This window comes from Blastocystis hominis (genome assembly GCF_000151665.1).
Source record: "Blastocystis hominis, Singapore isolate B (sub-type 7) whole genome shotgun sequence assembly, scaffold_2".
Classification (NCBI taxonomy): Eukaryota; class Bigyra; order Opalinata; family Blastocystidae; genus Blastocystis; species Blastocystis hominis.
In genome coordinates this window covers 1,062,926-1,084,040 of record NW_013171827.1, presented here as the reverse complement: position 1 = coordinate 1,084,040, position 21,115 = coordinate 1,062,926, and the positions used below count along the sequence as shown (strand labels likewise).

General features: G+C 45.2%; 6 protein-coding genes; 3 read left to right on the top strand and 3 right to left on the bottom strand.

The window, feature by feature from the left end:
- Nucleotides 1–2,325: 2,325 nt before the first annotated feature.
- On the bottom strand, nucleotides 2,326–4,382 carry GSBLH_T00007079001 (uncharacterized protein; the record flags this gene model as incomplete). Its single annotated transcript, XM_013041248.1, is given in 10 exon segments — nucleotides 2,326–2,435; nucleotides 2,466–2,555; nucleotides 2,586–2,765; nucleotides 2,779–3,081; nucleotides 3,096–3,305; nucleotides 3,317–3,538; nucleotides 3,567–3,702; nucleotides 3,737–3,976; nucleotides 4,007–4,129; nucleotides 4,161–4,382. The coding sequence occupies 10 exon segments, from the start codon at nucleotides 4,380–4,382 to the stop codon at nucleotides 2,326–2,328; spliced, it is 1,836 nt and encodes a 611-aa protein (XP_012896702.1).
- A 1,218-nt stretch (nucleotides 4,383–5,600) lies between these two features.
- On the top strand, nucleotides 5,601–6,771 carry GSBLH_T00002749001 (uncharacterized protein; the record flags this gene model as incomplete). XM_013041247.1 has 3 exons in its annotated part: nucleotides 5,601–5,779; nucleotides 5,810–6,209; nucleotides 6,242–6,771. The coding sequence occupies 3 exons, from the start codon at nucleotides 5,601–5,603 to the stop codon at nucleotides 6,728–6,730; spliced, it is 1,068 nt and encodes a 355-aa protein (XP_012896701.1). The 3' UTR covers nucleotides 6,731–6,771.
- Nucleotides 6,772–6,781: 10 nt separating this feature from the next.
- On the bottom strand, nucleotides 6,782–7,939 carry GSBLH_T00002748001 (uncharacterized protein; the record flags this gene model as incomplete). The annotated part of the gene is made up of 1 exon (XM_013041246.1): nucleotides 6,782–7,939. One exon carries the CDS (start codon nucleotides 7,937–7,939, stop codon nucleotides 6,782–6,784), a length of 1,158 nt encoding a protein of 385 aa, XP_012896700.1.
- A 7,695-nt stretch (nucleotides 7,940–15,634) lies between these two features.
- GSBLH_T00002747001 (uncharacterized protein) lies at nucleotides 15,635–16,426 on the bottom strand. XM_013041245.1 has 4 exons: nucleotides 16,381–16,426; nucleotides 16,140–16,279; nucleotides 15,764–16,108; nucleotides 15,635–15,724 (listed from the first exon to the last, which is right to left on the bottom strand). The coding sequence occupies exons 1-4, from the start codon at nucleotides 16,406–16,408 to the stop codon at nucleotides 15,671–15,673; spliced, it is 567 nt and encodes a 188-aa protein (XP_012896699.1). The 5' UTR covers nucleotides 16,409–16,426; the 3' UTR covers nucleotides 15,635–15,670.
- Nucleotides 16,427–16,542: 116 nt separating this feature from the next.
- GSBLH_T00002746001 (uncharacterized protein) lies at nucleotides 16,543–17,250 on the top strand. XM_013041244.1 has 3 exons: nucleotides 16,543–16,615; nucleotides 16,651–17,067; nucleotides 17,099–17,250. Exons 1-3 carry the CDS (start codon nucleotides 16,570–16,572, stop codon nucleotides 17,215–17,217), a joined length of 582 nt encoding a protein of 193 aa, XP_012896698.1. The 5' UTR covers nucleotides 16,543–16,569; the 3' UTR covers nucleotides 17,218–17,250.
- Nucleotides 17,251–17,359: 109 nt separating this feature from the next.
- On the top strand, nucleotides 17,360–18,442 carry GSBLH_T00002745001 (uncharacterized protein; the record flags this gene model as incomplete). XM_013041243.1 has 4 exons in its annotated part: nucleotides 17,360–17,409; nucleotides 17,440–17,507; nucleotides 17,540–18,129; nucleotides 18,160–18,442. The coding sequence occupies 4 exons, from the start codon at nucleotides 17,360–17,362 to the stop codon at nucleotides 18,421–18,423; spliced, it is 972 nt and encodes a 323-aa protein (XP_012896697.1). The 3' UTR covers nucleotides 18,424–18,442.
- Between the last annotated feature and the right edge of the window lie 2,673 nt (nucleotides 18,443–21,115).

The following is a 21,115-nucleotide window of genomic DNA, read 5'->3' as shown; positions in this document are numbered from 1 at the left end:
TCTTTCGGTAATTCTTCCTTTATTTCTTCTTTCTTTTCTTCTTTCGGTGACTCTTCTTTTGTTTCTTCCTTTACCGTTTGAGTGACTTGCGCAGCAACCAGCTTTCTTTTGGGATTCTTCTTAGACTTTCTGTTCTTCTTTGACGGTTTCTCTTCCACCACAGCAGGTTTCTTCTCTTCCACCACAGCAGGTTTCTTCTCTTCCACCACAGCAGGTTTCTTTGCTTCCACCACAGCAGGCTTCTTCTCTTCAACAGGCTTCTTTGCTTCCACCACAGCAGGTTTCTTCTCTTCAGCAGGCTTCTTCTCTTCAGCAGGCTTCTTTGCTTCCACCACAGCAGGCTTCTTTGCTTCCACCACAGCAGGTTTCTTCTCTTCAGCAGGCTTCTTTGCTTTTTGTCTTCTCTGTCTCGACCTTCCCTCTGCAGGCTTCTCTTGTACCGCTATCTTTTCTTGATCGTCCGAACTCTTTTGTTGCTCATTGCTTACGGCCTGCATCGGGCTCGACGTGATCTCCGAAAGCTGAGCGTACTCTCCATTCAAAACCGGCTCCGATGTTTTGATCCGACTGCTCCTGGTCACGACTCTATGCTCCATCTCCAGTGGTTCATGAATATTCTTCACTTCAATACCCTGATTAACCAAATAATTCGTAGCCAGACCGAAAATTCCGTTCTTCGTCTTCATTTCACCCTCTTCATTGCTGCCCTTTCGGCAGAACAAAAGCATCTGGGACGCGAAAGGAATCAGTCCAGAAAGGCGCACATTCGAAATGTAGTCCGCGTCCAGAACAATATAACTGCAATTGCTGAGCTTCTCCAAGAAAGGAATCTCGGTAATAGAGCAGGTAATGAATGGGTAGGTCTTGATCAAGCTCAGTTTATTGGCCTGGAAAAGGCACTGCTGATCCAGCTTCTCTCGAATGGAAGTCGTGGGAGCCAATGCAGGAACTAACTGCTGAATGCAATACTTCGATATCTCCTTATGAGCAACGAAGTAGTCGTCAGAACAGAGTCGAACACAGCGCACTGTCTCATTGCGATCTTTATGGATGAAATAGCTATTGATCTGATTCGTGAGCATATCCAAAAGGTTGTCGCTCGTGCTGATAAACACGACGGGCGTTTTCCGTTCGCGATTGATGGAGATACCCGTAACGAAGGCGTATTCTGTGGGTAAGACTGCCACTCATCTCTTACCTGTTTGACGAACTGGATCGTCTCCACACTCGATTACATCCAACAAGTTCTTGATCGAATTCTTGAGGTGACGGAACTCCGTCACGTTCAAATGAATGCTCTTAAACCTCGACAAATACATGTTACGGAACATCAGATTGACACCATGACCCATCCAGCGACTAAGCAGTGCAGATTGCTTAACATGATCTTGTAACAAGAATCCAGCGGTAGAAAAAAACGTCACATCGATCCAATTCTGAGTGGGGAAAACGATGGTACATTTTCCACTCTGGTTGATGTCTCTGTAATTTACGTTGCGGACGATAAGAGTCACTTCGTCTTTTTGACACATAACCACCACAGCATCCTCCTTCTTCGAGTTGCCCTCAAAGGAAACCTGACAGCAGCAGGACTGAACGACCTCAGGATGAGTATCCCGTTGTGGAATATGAACACGAATGCAAGTGGCAAAGTCCCCATATCCCAAAATGCAATAGTCTGACTGCAACTCTTCTCCTCTCTTCTCGCCAATGATTTCAGAAAGCTTGTATAATGCCTGACGGTTTAACACAATTGGGTACAGATTAGGCTGGTAGGCCGACTCGCCCCTCTTTTCAAGAGGAGATGCCTCCAGAGCCGTTACGATATTGTAAGAAAGGACGTACGGATACCATGAAACGTAAGTGTCTTTCCACTCTATGAAAGAAGAAAAGTTTGACATATCCGCAATACACCGGATGCAAACATGCTTTTGAGTACGTGTAGAATAGCCCAGAATCATCATGTTCCGATTTCTACAGAATTCACAACAAATATTCCTGCTCTCTCTGCCTGTTTTATCAGTAGTGCAGTACAGAATATGACCGTTGAGAGTAGCATGCTCTGGCAAGCTTTCAGTACCCTGTTTATGAACTGGCACAGTCTTTTTGCACACAACACAGTAAACTGATTTGTCCATTTACAGAAAACAGTAAATAAAACAATATTAGTAAATTATTAGAACCGTCATTTGGGAGACAGTGAAATCGTGCATCCAATCACCATTTACGTACATAATATTGTGAACGACATGATCTGAGTTTACAAGGAACATTTGATTCAACAAATACAACACCCACAAATGCTAAATCTCAAATAAGTTGGATTCAACAAACAAAATAATAAACTTGATTAACAGCAAAAGAAACCCGCAATTCATCTTGGCCACTGAGTGCTTGGTTACAAGTCTCGATCATCGTCTTGCTGATTTTGTTCGCTACACATAAACACACTCCAAAACCCAAACAGGCCATATCAATCTGAATCAAAACGCCGAGGCGTCCTTTTGACAGAGCTACAAGAAGATAATTCACTCCATCATCCGTAATGCCGTTCTCTATGTATCAGTATCCATTCAAAACACAACCGCTGACATCCAGATGCTGCAGATTCGGGAAGCCGCCACGCTCGATCGATTTCACGAGAATCACAAATCCCTTCGACTCGATGCGATTCTTTGCGATATTCAAATCCACCAGACCCTTCATCGTATCGAACAGCACGCAGTTGCTAATGAATCGAATTCCCTCATACTCCATCTGAATCTCTACACAACATACCTTCAACGAGCCGCAAACCATTCAAGCAGAGACGTTTAATGAAGTTTACTTTATTCTTTCGGAAATAGCGGAACAAATGAGTGACGCCTTTATCGCCGATCGGATTCCCTCCGATCAAGAACTCCTGTAAGTTCGGCACCGTCTCGCTTGTGATGCTGCATGAGAGAAAGTGGGTGGACTCCTCGTCGATCTCGTTGTTTTCGAGGTTGAGAATCTCCAGATTGGGGAGTTTTCTATCGGCCATAAGCGATGCGAGCTTCATTACGCCTCGAGACTTAAATCGATTGTCTACTGATGGGTTGTCTGCGTAACAATACGATTCAGGAACAGTTTTCGAATGGTGGTCACATCGCCAGTGATTAGGTAATCCATATATCCGCAGAACTGCACCAAAAAGTTGTCGACCAGATTCAGATTCGCGAGATCCAGCGACGTGGAAGTGAAGAGCGTGACTTCCAACTGCATGTGATTGAAGATTTCCACTTCTTTCGAGGACAATCGACGACCTAGCGATGAGTCGTCGGTTTCTGGAAATTACGCAAAAACTCGAGACCCAGCAACTCGACTTGAGGAAGATACTTGAAGGCAGAGAGAAGAGTGTTCGCTCCTGTCGATGTGATATCGTTTCCGTACAGCAGAATCGAGTGGAGACGCGGTAGTGTGGGAGGCGAAAAGTAGTATTGGAAGATGTTCACGAGCGACCAGCCTTGAGAAAAGACTTGTGCCAGAAGAGCTGCGCCTTCGTCGCCCATATGAAGATCTATTGAAGAGAAAAGAGGGGGGAGTACCCGTTAGATCCAGCACTTCCAGATTGGTGTACGTGTAGTTGTTGATTTCAGTGATGAGCGCCTTAATCCCTTCCACTCCTTTGGTTGTCCACTTCAGCATAACGGCTTGACCCATCACTTCCTTCTCTTCTTGTTCCTACATAAGATGACGTGCGAACTAAAAAAATTACTTTCTTTTCCTTCAGCAGAATCTGCTCCTTCTTCTCGATCTCTGCTGTTTCTTCAGGAAGACGAATTCCGTTTGCGTGAAGCAGATTATGCAGCATAGATAGACGGTTGTTCAGTGAAACATTCTCCACTTTTAGCCGGGTAACCTCTGTCGCCAGATCAGATATTCTTGTCTCATATGCCAGGAATCTGGATGTTTCATTCTCTACAGGGATCGAAGGATTCTCCAAGACAGATTGCTTCTAAACCTGAACGAACTTGCTTGAAAATACGCATAGCATGTAAAATGTATTATTGCTGTCAGTGATAATAGAGTGTAAATAGTCGCCCGGAGACAACACCTTTGATTCAAAAATGAGGAACACGATCATATCGTCCCCTAACTTGGCTATACTCTACGAGTTAAAATATGCATCATAGCAGCACTTTTAACTGGGGTTCAATCGATTGCAGTGTTGCCTGTGCATCTACAAGAAGCATATAGTGCTCATTGTTCCGCATATCCACGATTTCCATAGTGGATTGGTCCATTACCGAGAATTTCGCAACTTCTCCCATCTTTTCAACCTTACTCTCCTCTCCCTGTTTTTCGGGTAATTTTTTCGGATCTTCTTGATATTCTTTATTGCTCAGCAGAGAAACATCCATAATCAGAAATATTCAAACCTTTTTTGTCAGATGTACAGTGATTGTCCCAAACAATCATACGTATTATAATTACTGTACTCTTTTCTCCATATTTCCTTCTCCAGTTAGACTAATTCTGGAATCTCTAGTACGCTACTCAGTGAATGAAACGATGTGCGTCGTTGCTACGGACTGTCTGATACTGTACAATTCTAAGTTGTTCCTGTTATGCTTTAGGGAGCTGGGAAACGATTTTTTCCGATTCTACAATACGACTGTATCTCCCTTGTATAGGTAATTTATGTATTTGGAATACCGATTCCCTTGATGGAAGCGTTGGCGTTTCCTCTATCTTTTCTGTACCATGCTGGAAGTGATTACCGAAAATTATGAAACGCTTGCCGTAATCCACCAAGTATTCTGAACTTGAATCGCTTCCCATCAATTTGGAATGCTGGTATTGGATTGATTTCTCTTTGTAAAGTTGTAGAATAATCGCCTCACTATCAAGACAATACTATTCTATTATGCAATCTGAAATTGCTTTCTGTATACTACCTAGGGGCAAAGTAATATTCTCGCTGCATTGTATTCACTTACTCCTTGCATATTTTTATAGAATACAAATAGAATTTCGACTTAGTTCACGTGTGATCAACATTGACGTGGATCGTATGGATGGAATGGAATGGATGGTCTGTCCAAAGTGTTTGCGCACAGATAAACGACAGAATTCCTACCTCCCTTTCAATCATTACTTATGCACCAAAGACGGCAAGAATCAAAAATAGAACATGACTGAAACAAGTGGAGTCGTTTCATGTTGGAAGATAAGCGAATAATTCTATTTGTGTCTTCTACAGAATGGCTGTGCTCAAACGAGAGAGCAAATGACAAGTCAAAATCTCCTCGCTGAAAATGATGAAAATAGGATGGTCGGCAACAAAAGAAGAGGTTTTTCGTCATGGAAGGGGTCTGGATCGGCATGGTTAGGAGCCTACAAAAGAGTTGGATGAAAATCTATGAGCTGCCACTCCTAAGAAAGAGATTCGTGGAATGTTGCATCGAATTTGCTCTCCTAAGAATGTATATCGGATATAAAAGTGTTTCAACATGAAAGGGCAGAGTGTTTAGTTTCTCTCATTTTTATTCCAAATCTTTTTTCGAGACATTATTGCCTCAATTGGGTACAATAGGTTTCCACGGTTACCACGAGTCCTATTTCCTCAAAATATTCTTATGAACAAAAAGGGAGGTGTTTTGGAAGTTAAGGTGGAGAGTCCGACCACGCCAGTGTCGCCGCAGGCAGCTCAAGATCCCAAGGCCATCGAAAAGGACAAGGCGGTCACTAATTATCGTTTGACAAAAGACTCTGCTTGGGGTATGGTGCTTGTAGCATTCGCCTCCATTTTCGGAAGGTAATTTTTCGAAATCTAGTTTGATTGTAGTTTAATGTCTTCTCTTGTGAATCTGCTGGGTCAGGAGTATAAGATTCCTGCACCCACCATTACTTTCACTCGTTCATTATTCAACTTGGTCATAAACCTGGTTTGCTGTGGTATTGTGATGGCAAATCCGATTGGACCTTATAAGGAGGGGAAGAAATTCCTCTGGGTTATTTTCCGTGGTCTCTTTGGAGGCATTCAAATTACTTGTTATTTCTTTGCGTTCACTCAAATCCCCGTTGGAGATGCGACCACGTTAACGTTTACAGCTCCTGTGATCACTGGATTTTTGGCTATCTGTATGTTGCATGAGAGCTGGGGTTGGCTCGACGGAGTTGCTAGTTGCTTCTGTTTCGTTGGAGTAATTTTCACATCGAAGCCGGCGTGGTTGTTCCATACAGCTGTACGTTTTGAATTGTCCTCTGATTCTCGTAGAGTTTGAATGCTTTTTACGTAATGATTGCTTTTATCGGTTCGATTGCTGCCGCCTTTGCGTATATTGCGGTGCGCAAAGTCGGTCCTACCGTGTCCGTGTTCGTTCTGATCAACTATATCCTGATCTTCACGATGTTGATCAACATCTTCCAGAGCTACTACAAGCTTCACACCTTCCCTTGGCCGAAATCCACCACCAGCGTGAAGGGCTGGCTTTTGCTGGTTGCCACTTCGCTGCTCGGAGCGGGAGCGCAGATCTGCATCAACCGCGGACTGCAGTTGGAGAAGGCGGGTCCTGCCACCTCCATGCGATTCCTGGATATCGTCTTGTCCTATGTGTGGCAAGTCGTGATCAATAAGGATCCTACGGATGTCTATAGTATTATCGGAGCTATCTTGGTGAGCATCTGCTTGATCCTTATCGGACTGAAGAAGTGGTGGGTTGTCCGAAAGGCCAGACTGGAGTACGAGAAGTTGCTCGAGGACTAACGAACGAACGAACGAACGAACGAAATTCATTGCATGCAATGGACTTGTTTGTTAACAAACACGACAGAGCCAAGCGCCCCACCCATGATACATGAGAGCCAGGTTGTTCTCGTTCGTCGCCATCTTGATTAGGACGTCCACCTGCTTCTCGACAGAGATCGATTCGGTGGTTTGTACGCCGCGCCGCATTATCTTGTTCTCGATTTTAAACAACACCTGCGTCGCACTGGTGTTCACATCCTCCACCATTCGGTTTTCGTATCGATTCGGCTGCACCTTCCACAGATTCAGCGGATCGTGCAGGAAAACGCGCAGAATCGTGAGAATCAGCTCCTTGTTCTTGCATATCAAATCCATACAGAACTCCATTTGCTGCCGCAGCAAACCATCCACGCCCTCCATGCCCAAACAATCCACAAACTCACGCGTCAGGCGGAAGGGAACCGTCTCCGGAACGCTCAGCAGTCTTCCCTTTTCGAACAGAATCCCGAAGTCGATATGAATGAGCTGGCCGGTCTTCTGGTCAATCATGATGTTCCGCAAATGGCGATCTCCCAATCCCACTATATACCCAATGATGCTGTTAATGCTGAGCGTGGAAATGAAGTTTTGGATGTTGTGGTACCACAATTCTGGATGCACAAATCGCTCCAGAAAGAAGTAGTGGAACACCGGAGTGAACTGTTTCGTGATCGACTGGTAAAGCTCGAGACGTTGCTGCTTGTCCTGCTTCCCGATCTTCTCGAACTTCTTCAGAATCGTTCCATTTTCGATCTCTCCCGGATGATAACGACGATGTGCAGATCGCTTCTTCGTGCTCTGCCTACGGATCAAAAACAACATCAGACACAACGAGTCATCAACCAAATAATCTCGAATGGTTAGAGAGTGTCTGACATATTCCAAAACTCCAATATCGGAAGTGATGCTGACGACTTTATACGTGCGAAGAAGAATCTGGTCGACTTTCTTCGATACGAGCTTGGGATCATTCTGAACCTCGCGCAGAAGCTGGTTGAGCAGGTCGAACAGCTGCTGAACCACACAGTCCGATCGGATTTCGTCTCGTTTGATCACTTGAATGTACTCATCTCCCTGCACTGAGAAGCAACTCATCTTTCGAGGCGCTGTAATGCCAGTCGCCATCACAGAAAACGAAGATCCGAAATTGCCAATATAAGGAATTGAGCTTTGTGTCAAGGCGTCCATCGCGAGAATCGGAAGCGTCGCTGTGAGCACTGGAATCGAAGACCAGAGTTGGAGATTGGTGTGCGAAGTGAAGTGAGAAGGGAGTATTTGGGATTCTCCCTTCTTGTAATCCTTTGACATTAAGATGCAGTATGCGTTGAAGAGCGCTTCGTAGCGTTTTACGATCGTGATCGTTCCGCTGTTTACGTTGTGGAGAAGGGTTCTCGCTTGCGATGCTCGCATCGAGGGACTGGAAGCTTCCGAGAAGTAAATCGGAAGTATCTACAGTCGAAACAATCCGCATCACAAACGAATGGAATCACATGGAAGGGATATTGCTGAACGAGTCGGATGATCAGAGAAAGAAGCTCTCGGTTCTGTGTTCCGATCCGACTCACAAGCTTTCCATAAATGACATGATTCACAACTTACTTGGTGAGCCAATGGAACGAACACTTGCAGAGGACATCTCGGCAAAATAGATTGCACGATCGTTTCCACCGATTGCCTGAATGTGATTCTCACTCGATAAATAAAAATACTCGTCTTCCAAATTCTCGAACCACAAGCTAACGAACGAATATACGCTCTTCTTTGACATTTCCTCGCCTTCAAGAATTCCCTGAAGGAGTAACTGTAGAGTTAAGTCTCGATAGGTCGTGTATCGCTGATCGATGCGTTCCGGAGAGTTGGGTCCAGTTTCAAAATCCTTCAGCATAATCTTTTTCGCATTGAGTTGTGGATACAGCGCTTCTTTCTCCTTTTTCGATCTAGATCGCAGACACATTGCATTTGTACGCTTTATTGAACGCTCTTTCCAGCGAAATGATCTCCTGCTTGAGCTTATTCTAAAGGTTGAATGAGGGAAAACATAATGAACCATCGTATCCTGCATTGTGGAGTATTCTGCTCCTTCCAAGTATTGATCCAATCGCTTGTACAGATCATACGCGAGGAAGGCGATCGAAGTAAACGACCGCTCTATGTGCTTATCGTAAGAAACATCAACGACTTTGTAAACAAAGGGAGAGAAGAGCAGGAGCCAATGCGTCCTGCGTTGTGGTAACGGAATTGCTTAACATTTGCGTTTCTTCCTCCGTTGAGTTTCCATTTTCTAAAATGCTAATCATCACTTTTACAGAGGTGAGTCGTTTGCTTTCGTCCTCGTTCGCAGATGTCAGTAGCAGCTCTTCAAGTCTGCAAGTCATAGAAAGAAGCGAAGAGGAGGCAGATTGATCGGCTTCCCGAATCGTATTCACTGCCAGAGTTCGAAATCCCTGCTGAAAAAGCACTTTGGCTGTTTCTAGAAGCATCATTGAGCGATGATCCGCCGAAATCATAATCGGATGGGAACAGTCGATGAGCGAGGAGCGCAAGATCTCAAGCTGATATCGAGAGATATCGAGATATCTGTGACGAATTTCGTTTTCATGGGTCGACTCGTATTTTGAAAGCGTTGTGATGTGAGAAAGGACACTCTCTAGAACGCTTTGGACCGATTGCGTTGTGGTCGATCCACGCAAAATGTCCAAGAGTTTTACGTTCACCACAAACGATTGCTGTTCGAACGAAGCGGCTTCCGCTTGTCTGTTTTTCATGAACTTATTTATAAAGAAGTAAAAGCCAAGATCCGAAGTGAACTGACTCCATTCGTGGATCTCTATGGGTCAATCGATGCCTATCCAGCTCGCACTTTCACACAAAAAGAAGTCATTGCTCCGCTTGGCGATTGTTAGCTTGCATTCTCGCATCCACTCCTCATTCATCACGTCCTCCCACGAATTCAGCGGGTTTCGATATTCCATCTCCATGCGCAGTAGCAATCCCTCAAGAGAAGGCTCCAGCGTTTTCTCCAGCTCTTGACTTCCCTTCCACTCGGTCATTTGACGCCACGGCCAGCAAATCCAGGCTTCTTCGTCCTGAATCCCGAGCGCCTTCATGGCCGCAGACGTGATTTGCTGATTTGAAAACAAGGCGGAATACGCAGAAAAGCTATGAATAAGCATTCACTCAATGAGAGAGAAACGTTTGGAGTGTGTTTGTGAATCCTTGATAGTTCGTTAGGCATTGAATCAAGAGCTGTTGTCCCACTTGGCCACTTCGTGTGATCGCCATGGCTGCATGTGGATTGTTTACAGCGAGATAGTCGTTCACGATCTTCTCATTCAACCGGAAAATATCCGAGGGCTGCAGCGCGTTACAAACAACCGTATCTCCGCGCCGCATTCGCTTATCCTCAAACGAATCGTCGTCGTCGTCGTTGTTGTTGTTGTTGCTGTTGTTGGAAACCAAAGAGTTGTAATTGATAATCGTATTCCAGCTACTAATTCGATACGAAGATATTTGAGGCAAGGTGCACGAATGGACCCACAACAGGCTGGTGAGTGGTAATCGCAGATCGGAAGTCGCTTTCAAGAGCAATTCGAGAGAGATGTGAAGACGTTCGAGAACAATATCGAACGGTGATTTCCAACTGCTGGGGGCGTGGAATGAAAACAACACTTGCGATTCTTCTGTAGTGGAAGTGATGGAGCGAAAAGAATCGTTTTTGAAAGTGGCGAACACTCCTGCAGACTTCATGTGATCTTCGATAATGAGATCTCGCAGTCCATTCAGAGCGAATAAGCACTGCTTTTTAACAAATGCACTCGAATCAGAAAGAGCGCGCGTTAATACGACACCTGTCTGTTCTTTGTTGCATTGGATCGCGTCGTAGAGGAGTAAGGTGAGGATCTCCAGCGAACTACGTTGATCGGGCAAAGAAGATGTAAAGTGGTGCGCGGAAATGTAAGGAAGGATCTGTCGCGTGAAAAACTGGTCTTTGCAGCATGTCGCCAAATCCATAATCACTCCATCAAGAGACAATGGGTCTGCGATGGTTTTCGGCTTGATCGTATCGCATCGCTCCATCACCACTGAGGTGAAATCAGCAGAATTATGATTACTATTAGAAGGGTTTGGATCCTGTTTTGGCTGCTTGCACAGGGAGTGAAGCCAAGGCATTCCTTCGAATGTTTCGATACTCAGTAGTTGAGGATAGGAACTGAACAGGTTATTCAGAAGGATGAGATGCTCTTTCCACAACGCTTCTTGCGAGAAAAGTCCTTCGACCAGCCATAAATGGAGAGAGAGAAGATGCTTATGAAGCGCAGAGTGAGTGAAAGTTGAAGCGGAATCATTGTAAGGAGCATCGAGAATCGAAGAATCAAGTGAAAGAAGCTACATGAAAGAAGCTACATGAAAGGTACTCGAAGGAAAAGGGAAAACAAAGATTCGTAGTTGATCCCATCCAATTTGTTCTCTGAAAGGAAATGGTAAATAGCGGACAATGATTTGGAGAGAAGGGGTGGAGAAATGGAGAAAGAGTTTGGGATGGTTTGAATGAAATCAGAAATCGGGAGAATGGAATGTGTGGGATGATCTGTCAGAATTGTTAGCAGCATTTCCATCGGATTTGTGAAGAAGGAGTTGATCAGTTTGATGGAAGGACTGTTGGAATCTGTAAGTAATTCGCGCAGCTCCTGGTTATTCTCTGAATCGCTCAGAGTCTGCTGGAATTCAAGGAAGAAATCAAAGATATCTGGAAGTGTAGTTCCATTGCCCCACATCGATTCCTCCAGATTCACTGCTTAGTAACGAGAAATCAAATCGTACAGAGTGTGACGAGAAGAGAAAATGCTTTGCAGCTTTGAAGAAAGGGAAGCAGTCGATGATTTACTAATAGACAAGAAAACAAAGGCTTCTAGAGATAAACTAATTGAACAATAGAAAACGCAATAGTTCATTAGGAGAGAAAGCACATAAAGAACCTGATCGTTGTATTTTGAGTTATTACAAATCACCAAGTTCGTTTCAATGACATCGAGAAGCATAACGGGTCTCAGCAAAGAGTTGTTTCCTTGAAGAATGGTGGTGATGCATTGCTCCAAGCAAGTCTTGGATGATTGAATGCAAAAACTCAACTGCAAAACGTCGTAGACAATCGCATCGTTGTGATACGTTTTGAATGCCTAAAAGTCAAATGGAAGCAATGACTGCATGATACGGTGAGACTATCCAGTAATGTGCTTTGAATGGATTCATTGCATTGCGAAAGATCCAATGACCCAACCGTAATACATCGTTCTGCATAGATGATTCCGAGGAGTGGAACGATCATTCTTTGCGCCGATTCATCGAATGCATCGCACAGTTTCTCCAGAGCAAGAACGATTGGATAGGTCTCCAAATCTTCCGAGTACGAAAGAATAGGCAAAGAGCATGTCTTTAAGAAACGAGCAAACTGCGACAAAAGCGTTTTCAAGGAGTTCTCCTCCTAACGAATTAGAGAACAGTGTATTGAAGGCGCTACCTGACAAAGAATATTGTACAAGATTCCAGCACAGCAGCATTGGCGCAGCAGAGAATCTTGATTGGCAGAATCCTCATTAAGCGATGCAGGCAACTCAGAAAATGGAAGACAATACCTATTCAGTATCACCTCACGGAAAACGATTACAGCAGGGTTGATCCTACCAGGATCGATCCATTCATCATCAGTGCTGTTCCAATTTCCCCAAGTCCACCAGACAACTTGCAAGCGATGGCAAAGGAAGCAAAGGAGGGAATAGACTGCGACACAAGAATTGCTAAGCGGAATAAAAGAGTAGGAGAAGAGGCTGCCCGGTTCCATTCCTTTTTGATAAATCGAGCAGTGAACGACTCCAATAAATCGTGAGAAGAAGGATTCGAAGCAATGAATTGCAGTGTGGAAATGGCGAATGCAGACATTTCTTTATTCGCGTAAATGACAAAGGTTTCCAAAGAAAGAAGAAATTGCATCTGGACCTTCTTTTCACTTTGGAAATACACAAGATGAGCCAACTGGCAGATAGCCCTAGCCACACTCATCTCTTGACGCTTTTGATTTTCCTTCGAAAGAACGGTCTCAGTCACAAGATTGGCGTTCTCAATGATCCAATCATTCAGCTTGGATGATTCAGAAAGCCAACCGATAGCCAGAAAACACACATTCGAGTTGCCAAAAAACAATGATAAGAGAAGCTTTCCTTCTTCATTGTATTCATCAGACACGTACAGAGAAGATGCCAATGAGAGTAATGAGTGAATACAATTCCTTCGAAATGGCATCGTTTCGATGCATTGCGAGATTTGGCTTTGTAGGTTTTTAATCCAATGCGTGGGCATTTCTTTGAGGAGCAATCGAACCCAATCAAACGTCAGAAGCTCTTTCATCACATCATCATTGTTTTTAATCGATGTGGGCAAGTCATAACGAAAGGCCTCGTCAATATTTGGAATATCAAATAAGAAGAAATGAGGAGAGTCCATCATTCGATTTAGAATTATGCCAAAAAAGTCGAGCAGTGGCTGAACCACTTGCTGCGCATTGGAAATGGAACGGATCACTGAGACAACAAAGCGAGCCACGGCTGCCCAGAGCAGTCCTGCATTTTTGGAGTGGAGGTCGGAGCGCTTCAGCATTTGAACAAACAATTTGCAGTCAGAGAGAAGATCTGTGCATGTCGAAGCCGTTGAATCTCGAATTTCGATTTGATAGCACTGAAGAATGAAATCCCACAGAGATAGGCAGTGGCTAATTCGCAGTAGGCAGCTCTCGGGAACGTCTCCCTCGCACAGTTCTGCCAGAGTGGACTGTATTTCAGTTTTCAACTGCGGATGAAGATATCGCGCAAACACAGTAAAGTATGGATGCGTGGAAGAATCCGCGGGAATCTCGATTACAAAAAAGTCGTTTGTGGAGTAGTTCGCTTTGGTGAATTGCCGAATCATCAGCATGATCGCTTCTAACACTCCATGCAACGAAACTCTCTCTTGTAATGGCTGAACTGTAGTGAGGTTTGCGTGCTGTGCCGGTTTGTGAAGCAAGTGAATTATGCGATCCACTAAAGAATGACTTGCTTGATCCCAGAATTGGAAGGGGTCAGAAAGCAATGTGCGATGATAGAGGAGCGTGTGGATTTTGTTGTGAAGCGATTCTGACGAATACTCCTCCGAATTGAGTAAGCAGTGTGTTAAGATCGCGATTTGGTCAGAATCGGAGAGTGTGATCCACTTTCTCGTAAACAAATCTTTTCGCTGTTCGATCAAATCGTCCAGCAACGCATTGATCTCTTGATTCACACTTGAAGAACAATAAAGATCCATCTATCCGTCACTCCATCGAACGATTCACACTGGCAACGGCTTTGTGAGAAATGAAACTGCGATCGCGACTGCCTTCTCTTCGTGAATCAGCTGAAGTGATGTTCGTAAGAGATGAAGCACGCCAGAGAAAAGGAAAATGTAGGATTGGACGACGGAGTTTTCGAGAAGTGAAAGCAGCAAATTGATTTGAGAGAAAGGGCAGAGTTCTGCTGCAAAGTGAAGCAAATTCGCTGTTTGCAAGGCTTCGGAAAGCTGAAATGTTGCTCGTGAAGTTGTGATAATGTTTTGGATTCTCTACGCTTTACGATCGTTCAAATGAATACCTTTTTTGCTTCTTCCTCGACAGACTTACGGATCGATTCGTCTCCAAGTTGCTTGACATAACGAACGAGCGTTTGAATCATCGGAGAGTTCATGAGAGGGAAGAAATGATTCTGTCTTGCCTATAATGAATCGAGGAATTGCAAGTCTGATACGGTGTATACTCCAGTAATCACGATTTGAATGAGTTGCGAGACCTCTTTTGCGAATGCCTTCAGAGAATCTGCTTTTTCGGTGAGTTGCGTTGAAAAGCAAAGCGCTTCCAGCGTTGTCAAAAAGTTCGTGTCCACTCTTCCGATCAAGAAAAGATCCTTCAGAAGTCTAAATAAACGATAATGAAGCAGTGATTTACTTGACGATCTGGTGTCCATTGTTTTGGATGCCGACTTCCGTTTCGTGAGGGAAGGAAGACTTGAAAGGAGCGAGTAGGGAAAGAAAACCGGAGCGTTCGGAAATCGGAAGACATTTGGGGTTGTTGATTAGCGAGAAAAACTCAGAGAGAATGACCTCGAAATCTATAAAAAGACATAAAAACAATCATGAACAAGTGCATACCTTTCTGATTCACATAGTCAGGAACGATCATCCAGTATTCACGAATACATTGTAGCGCGAGGGAGACTTCGAGTGAAGTAGACTCCTCGCCTTCACTCGACGAAAGAACATAGTTCACAAGAGAAGTGATTAGTTTGTTTAACGATGATAATTGCAACACAGAATAACAATCACGACACTAGAATAGAACGCACATATCGGACCCTACGGAAAATACCTTGATACAGGTGCTTAATGAATAGCTAACGAGAGTTGATGATTGTTTTAGAGTTGTGTTGATCTGTTTGTGTACAATCTCGATAATATGGTTGCAGTACTTCTGAAGAAGATAATCGTTTTCCGAAAGTAGCAACGTAAAGCTGAACAACAGTTGAACCGGGGAAATATCCGACGATTTACTTGCTCGGAATTTTTCGTTAAGAATAAGATCCCTTAGCCGATCCAGAATTTCAAGAATATAGGACTTCTGTGGAAATAGCAATTCCATTTGAATAATCAGCTTTCTTCTCTCATGATCATTCAGCACTCTGCGAAGTAATCAAGATAAACAAGAAACCACTCCATGATGGCATCAGCAGCCTTCTTCCGCATCGCAATGCGCGAATTGAAAAGCTGATCACAGCTGTGAACTAACATATCCCGATAGTCCATCTTCAAATAGATTCTAACAAACAACACAATGTGAGCTCTACAGCTTCGATTCACCTCTTATTCCTCAGCCTCCGCCTTATCGTTCTTGTGGTGCTTTCTGGCCACACGTCCCTACACATTAGCAATTCGCCCTCACACAAAGCTTCTTACAGGACGACCGCCTCCATAAGGAGAGTTCTCAGCGAACTGGATGTGCTTCTCCGAATCCACATGAACCATGAACGAAGGAGCGTTCACCACCTGCTGGCCAACACGGATGTGGCGCTGCTTGATCAGCACACGAGCGTGGTGAATCGACTTGGCAAGGCCCAGCTTGAACACACGGGTCTGCAGTCTGCGGTCCATCAGCTTGGAAGTCGACAGCTCCAGAATCATATCGAGCTTCATCTCCTCCTCAGAGACGAGTCCCAGACGAGCCATGCGGCGAATGATGGCAGCTCCCTGGAAGATTCTGCGAGGATCATCCTCAGGAAGAGTCAGCAATTCACGAGCAGCCTTCGCATTAGAAATATGCACGAAATAATACCTTGCGGATCTTGGCGAGGACCAGCTGCACACGCCAGATCTCACGCTTGCAGCGCAGACCGAACTCTCCGCAAATACGGAGCTCCTGGTCCAGACGCTCGCGCTCGAAGGGGCGACGAGGAGTACTGAAAGTCAAACGATCTATAGGATGTTTAGAAACCGCAGTTCATTTCAGAGGAGCGTGCGTTACCTAGAACTCCTCCAGTTTGTCAAAATCGATTTTCTTTGCAACCACAACCTACAGTTTCTATGATGAGCACAAGTAACCATTGTAGAGACTCAAATCTATGCTAGTTTCAATAATCACAACAATGGATCACTCCGGAATCTGGAATTCAAATCACACCTGTTATTTTTACGACTCCGATTCTATCGTGAAATGCCCTAAAGAAATAGCTTAGACTCTACTTTCGATTGCTCACGTCTTAGTCATGAAGATAACTCTTTCTACTAATCACGTTGAAATTCCCGAAGGAGGTATTTTGGTTACTCTGTTTCTTCTAACGTGCTAGTGACCGTGCTCGTCAAGAATCGACGAGTGATCGTGAAGGGACCTCGTGGTACGCTGCACCGTGACTTCTCTCACCAGTTTGTGGACATCCGCAAGGAAGGAAACAGAGTGTACGTGGATCTCTGGTTCGGACTTCACAAGAACATCTCTGTTGTGAGAACCATCTGCTCTCACATTCGCAACATGTTCACCGGTGTGACTCACGGATACCGCTACAAGATGCGCTTCGTGTACGCTCACTTCCCCATCAACGTTGCTATCAACAAGGACGGAACCAAGGTGGAGATCCGTAACTTCCTTGGCGAGAAGCGTGTGCGCCACATCCACATGCAGGAGGGCGTGACCGTGACCAAGTCCGAGGCGCAGAAGGATGAGATCATTCTCGAGGGAAATGATATTGAGGCAGTTTCTATTTCTGGTTTGTTTTTGTGGCATGTCGTGATTTGTAGCTTCTCAGATCCATCTGTGCGTGCTGGTTCGTAACAAGGATATCCGTAAGTTCCTTGATGGTATCTACGTCTCTGAGAAGGAGTTGTGCGTCGCCGAGGAGCAGGAAGATGAGGAATAAGCCGGTCCGTTTTCGAGCAGTAGAAAGTCCTTAGTGATGTTTGTTGGAAACGGGAGTTTCATAGATGCTGTCATCTTGAAAAAGCACTACGTTTTCATGATTTGCACGCCATTTTATTCTCATTTTAATTTTCTACATTGCCATGTTGCTCGACAAGGTGGATCGCATCGTTGATCAATATTTACCGAAGGAGTGGGTGCCTGTGCCATTGCTGACGCATAGATTCGTTCGTATTGGAGCCTTCCTTTTCCTTCTCTATTTAGTATATCAGGTTTTCCGTTTCGTAAAGTGTACTTGTTCTTGATCCCTCTTTGACTGTTAGTCCTTGTCTACTACCTCCTTCCCGGAAAGAACTTGAAGAGATGCTACGGAGAGTGGGCTATGGTGACTGGAGCTACGGATGGCATTGGTCTCGGATATGCCAAGCGTCTGGCTGCTCGCAAGATCAACGTCGTTCTCGTGGGACGCTCCCAGGAGAAGCTGGATAACTGTGAGAAGGAGATCAAGGAGAAGTACCATGTGGACGTTCGCACGGTGTGCTTCGATATGAGCCAGAGCACGGAGGAGCTGAAGCAAGTGCTGGTTCCCATTTTCGAGAAGATTCCTATCGGCATTCTGGTGAACAACGTGGGCATCTCGTACGAGTACGCCATGTTCCTCACCGAGCTTCCTGAGGACCGTCTCCGCACGATCATCCATCTGAACTGCGAAGTGACCGCGATGGTGACCAAGATGTGCGTGCCCGGCATGATCGAGCGCAAGCGTGGCGCCATCGTGAACGTCAGCTCTGCCGCCGGAATCATGGCCTGCGGAGACCCGCTGTACGACATCTACTCGGCGTCGAAGGGCTTCGTGGATCTGTTCTCGCGCTCTCTGGCGACGGAATTGAAGAACAAGCACATCGTGGTGGAGGTAGGTCTGCGAAGCGTGGATGAGTGGTAGTGCCATGCGCCGTACTTCGTGCCGTCCAAGCTCAGCAAGATCCGTCACGCGTCGCTGATGTGTCCTCCTGCGGACGTGTACGCGGAGGCTTCGCTGGAGAAGATCGGCCGCGGCCCCACGACGGTGGTGCCGTACTTGGGACATCAGCTGCAGCACTTCCTGTATCATAGTCTGCCGTACCCGGTGCTGCAGATGTTCATGATGATGCATCATATGGATATTCGCAAGCGAGCTTTGAAGAAGCGCGCGATGAAGAAGGATTAAGTGATTCTTTTAGAGGGTGCGATTGTTTGTGCGAACAAAGAGAATGGAATGGTTAGGAGAGCTGTGGGGTTTCGTAGGTTTGGTAGCCTGGGAGCTGGTTTGTAAAATCGAGCATGTCTTCGGTGAGCTCGCCGGAAGGCTCCGTGATGGAGATCGAGGGGCAGGAAACAAAGCGGGGAAGCGAGTCTTCGTTCTCGATTACTTCGATTTCTTCGCAAGGTTCGTCCGAATCGTCCGTTTCCTTGATCGCTTCATATTCCTCCTCGTCCAATCCCTCTTCGATGACGCTGATGCCGCCGTCGTTTGCTGCTTCTTCTTCCAAAAACGCGCGAATGAGCATCTTCGAAGCCAGCAAATCCTCCGTCCCTTGCGACTCCAGCTTCAACAGACTGCAATAAAACCGATCGAACGATTTTCGGTCCACGTAGCGATGATACAAGTAGGGAAGCAGCACCGAGGGACAACTACTCTCAATCCAAAACCGCACATCGACAGCAGATACAGCGATTTCTCTGTTGGAATGCTCTTTTTCAGCGCAGGAGAGAGAACACTCTTGCGGAGAAGCGCTTCGGCCTTGTCGATCGACGCGTAAATCGACGGAAGATCGTAGTCGCGCTCGATTTGGAAGGCATAGATCGGATCTTCTGCGGGGTATGGAGGGAGAGGTTTGGAGAAAGTGATGGAGTAAAGCTGGGGAGTGAAAATGGAAAAGGAAAAACGAACGACGGTTTGGAGAGAAGAAAGCGACTGAGGGGAAGAAGGAAGCATGTGGTGACGAATTGCGTTGAGATCTGCGTTTTGCTGTACGGTTTGAGAGGTTTGGAACGGTATATATCGATTGAATCCGGAATACAATGAAAGAACCATCGATGACACCGTGGACTGCGGATCCAAACTTAAGATGGTTCCGTGACGATCTGCAAACAAGGTTGCGAAAAATGCTAGGCAACAACTCTCCACAAGTGTTTGAGATTGACCTTGTTTCTATCTAGTCACTGATCAAAGGCAGTACTACGTCGACCCACAGAAACGTGTCTTTGACAAGGCTATAAAGAGACTGTTCGCCCCACGAAATGCTAGGTGACAATGATTTCATCCGATTTGACTGTCTACAATGATTATGGTTATTATCAATCTTGTAGAATACATTGCTGCTAACTCCGCACGAAATGCCATCGTGCTTTCTTCCTCTTCAAACATTCCGAGTTTTGCCTCCCTTTCTTTCATATATTTGGCGACTAGGTCAGAGGAAACTCTATGGAAAACAGTGTTCTCCTTGATTACAGCTCAGAATGGGGATTTACGAGAGAAGTGGCTGTTGCAAACGTTCTGAGTCTCGCAGTGTGGTCTAGAAATCGGCTGCAGGCCCAATATCGAGTTAAGCGATACATTCTCCCAGCAAATCGCTTTTTTTGTTGATTACTCATCTATTATTATTGTTATGAGCAAAATCGCCTATTTCATTTTTCCATTTTTTGCTGCTGCATATTGCATTATCTACTGTTCTATACACAAAACCTTTCAATGTAGTGTTCGCTTGGGTGGGTGACTTTTTAGTCTATTTGACGAAGAATACTGTAATATACAGAGAGCCGAATCAACCGGTTAAGGAAAACACGTCTTCCACTGGACTTATCCTTGTTGTTGTCCAAACTCTTCATATTAATGAAGAAATTCGTCACTTTGCAAATTCGATTGTTGCCAGTGGAACCAATGCCTCCGTTATCGTGATTAGTTCTGATGGTTCGTTTGGTAGCCTCAACGATATGCAAGAGTTGAATACGAACGAGACTTATAAGGTGATTCATTGCGATTCCAAAATAAGCACCTCGTTAGTATTCTCTGTAATCGCCTATAGCCAGAACGACCGCGTGGCAATTATGAATTGGAATGCGATCGTTGCCGATAACGACGAGGCCAGAAGTTTGTACGTTGCCCGAGCCCAATACACCATCACGCACTCCAGGCGTACCGTTTTGTTTCAGGAAAAACTCCTTCAATCAGAAACGGGTTCCTATTACCTTGGAATCTATCTCTCTTCCACCATTCGCTCCATCATCTCCAGTCCTTGCTTTAAAATCGAGTATCGTTCCGTAAATCCGCTTGCTGAACTCGCGAAATACCAAATGATCTTCCTTTCCCTCCATGACCCTTTCTGCTCCGTTCGATTACCGAACGAGCCCACCAACAACCGCACCGCGGTTATTTTCACCGTGTTTAAGCGAGACTACTGGGAGAACGTGCTCACGAGCATCTGTTCACAGAGTTTACCGCCTGTGATGATGGTGTTCATCCAGAACGAAGCTCATCAGAGCTTCCAAATGAATCGAATTCCCGCTGTTTGCAAAACACACAATATCGAGTTCCACCATGTGTGGCTGTCGAATTGGAACTCTTTTTGTTATATGCGGCATTATGTGTTGGTCCCTTCCGATATTCATAATACGGTGTTGGTCGATGATGATCAGGTTTTGACTCACACGGCGCTGGAGTCCGGGCTCCGCTATATGCGGGAGAATCAGTGTGTCACTTCGGAGAGGGGTGGAGTCTATCGATCTCGCACGGAGGGACATGCGAATTGGAGAATCGTGACAAGCAGCTCGATTGATTCCAAGACGCTTGTGGATTATTCGTTCATCCCCTTTTATGAGGATTCGGAATGGAGAAAGAGTGTGTATGGAGTGAAACCATT

Coding starts and splice junctions, on each gene's coding strand:
- GSBLH_T00002747001 (XM_013041245.1), bottom strand. CDS start 16,408: ATGGTTACTTGTGCTCATCATAGAAACT. Junction 16,280..16,380: donor TTGTGCTCATCATAGAAACT/GTAGGTTGTGGT, acceptor AACATCCTATAG/ATCGTTTGACTTTCAGTACT. Junction 15,725..15,763: donor CTTATGGAGGCGGTCGTCCT/GTAAGAAGCTTT, acceptor GCTAATGTGTAG/GGACGTGTGGCCAGAAAGCA.
- GSBLH_T00002746001 (XM_013041244.1), top strand. CDS start 16,570: ATGAAGATAACTCTTTCTACTAATCACGTTGAAATTCCCGAAGGAG. Junction 16,616..16,650: donor CGTTGAAATTCCCGAAGGAG/GTATTTTGGTTA, acceptor CTAACGTGCTAG/TGACCGTGCTCGTCAAGAAT. Junction 17,068..17,098: donor TGAGGCAGTTTCTATTTCTG/GTTTGTTTTTGT, acceptor CGTGATTTGTAG/CTTCTCAGATCCATCTGTGC.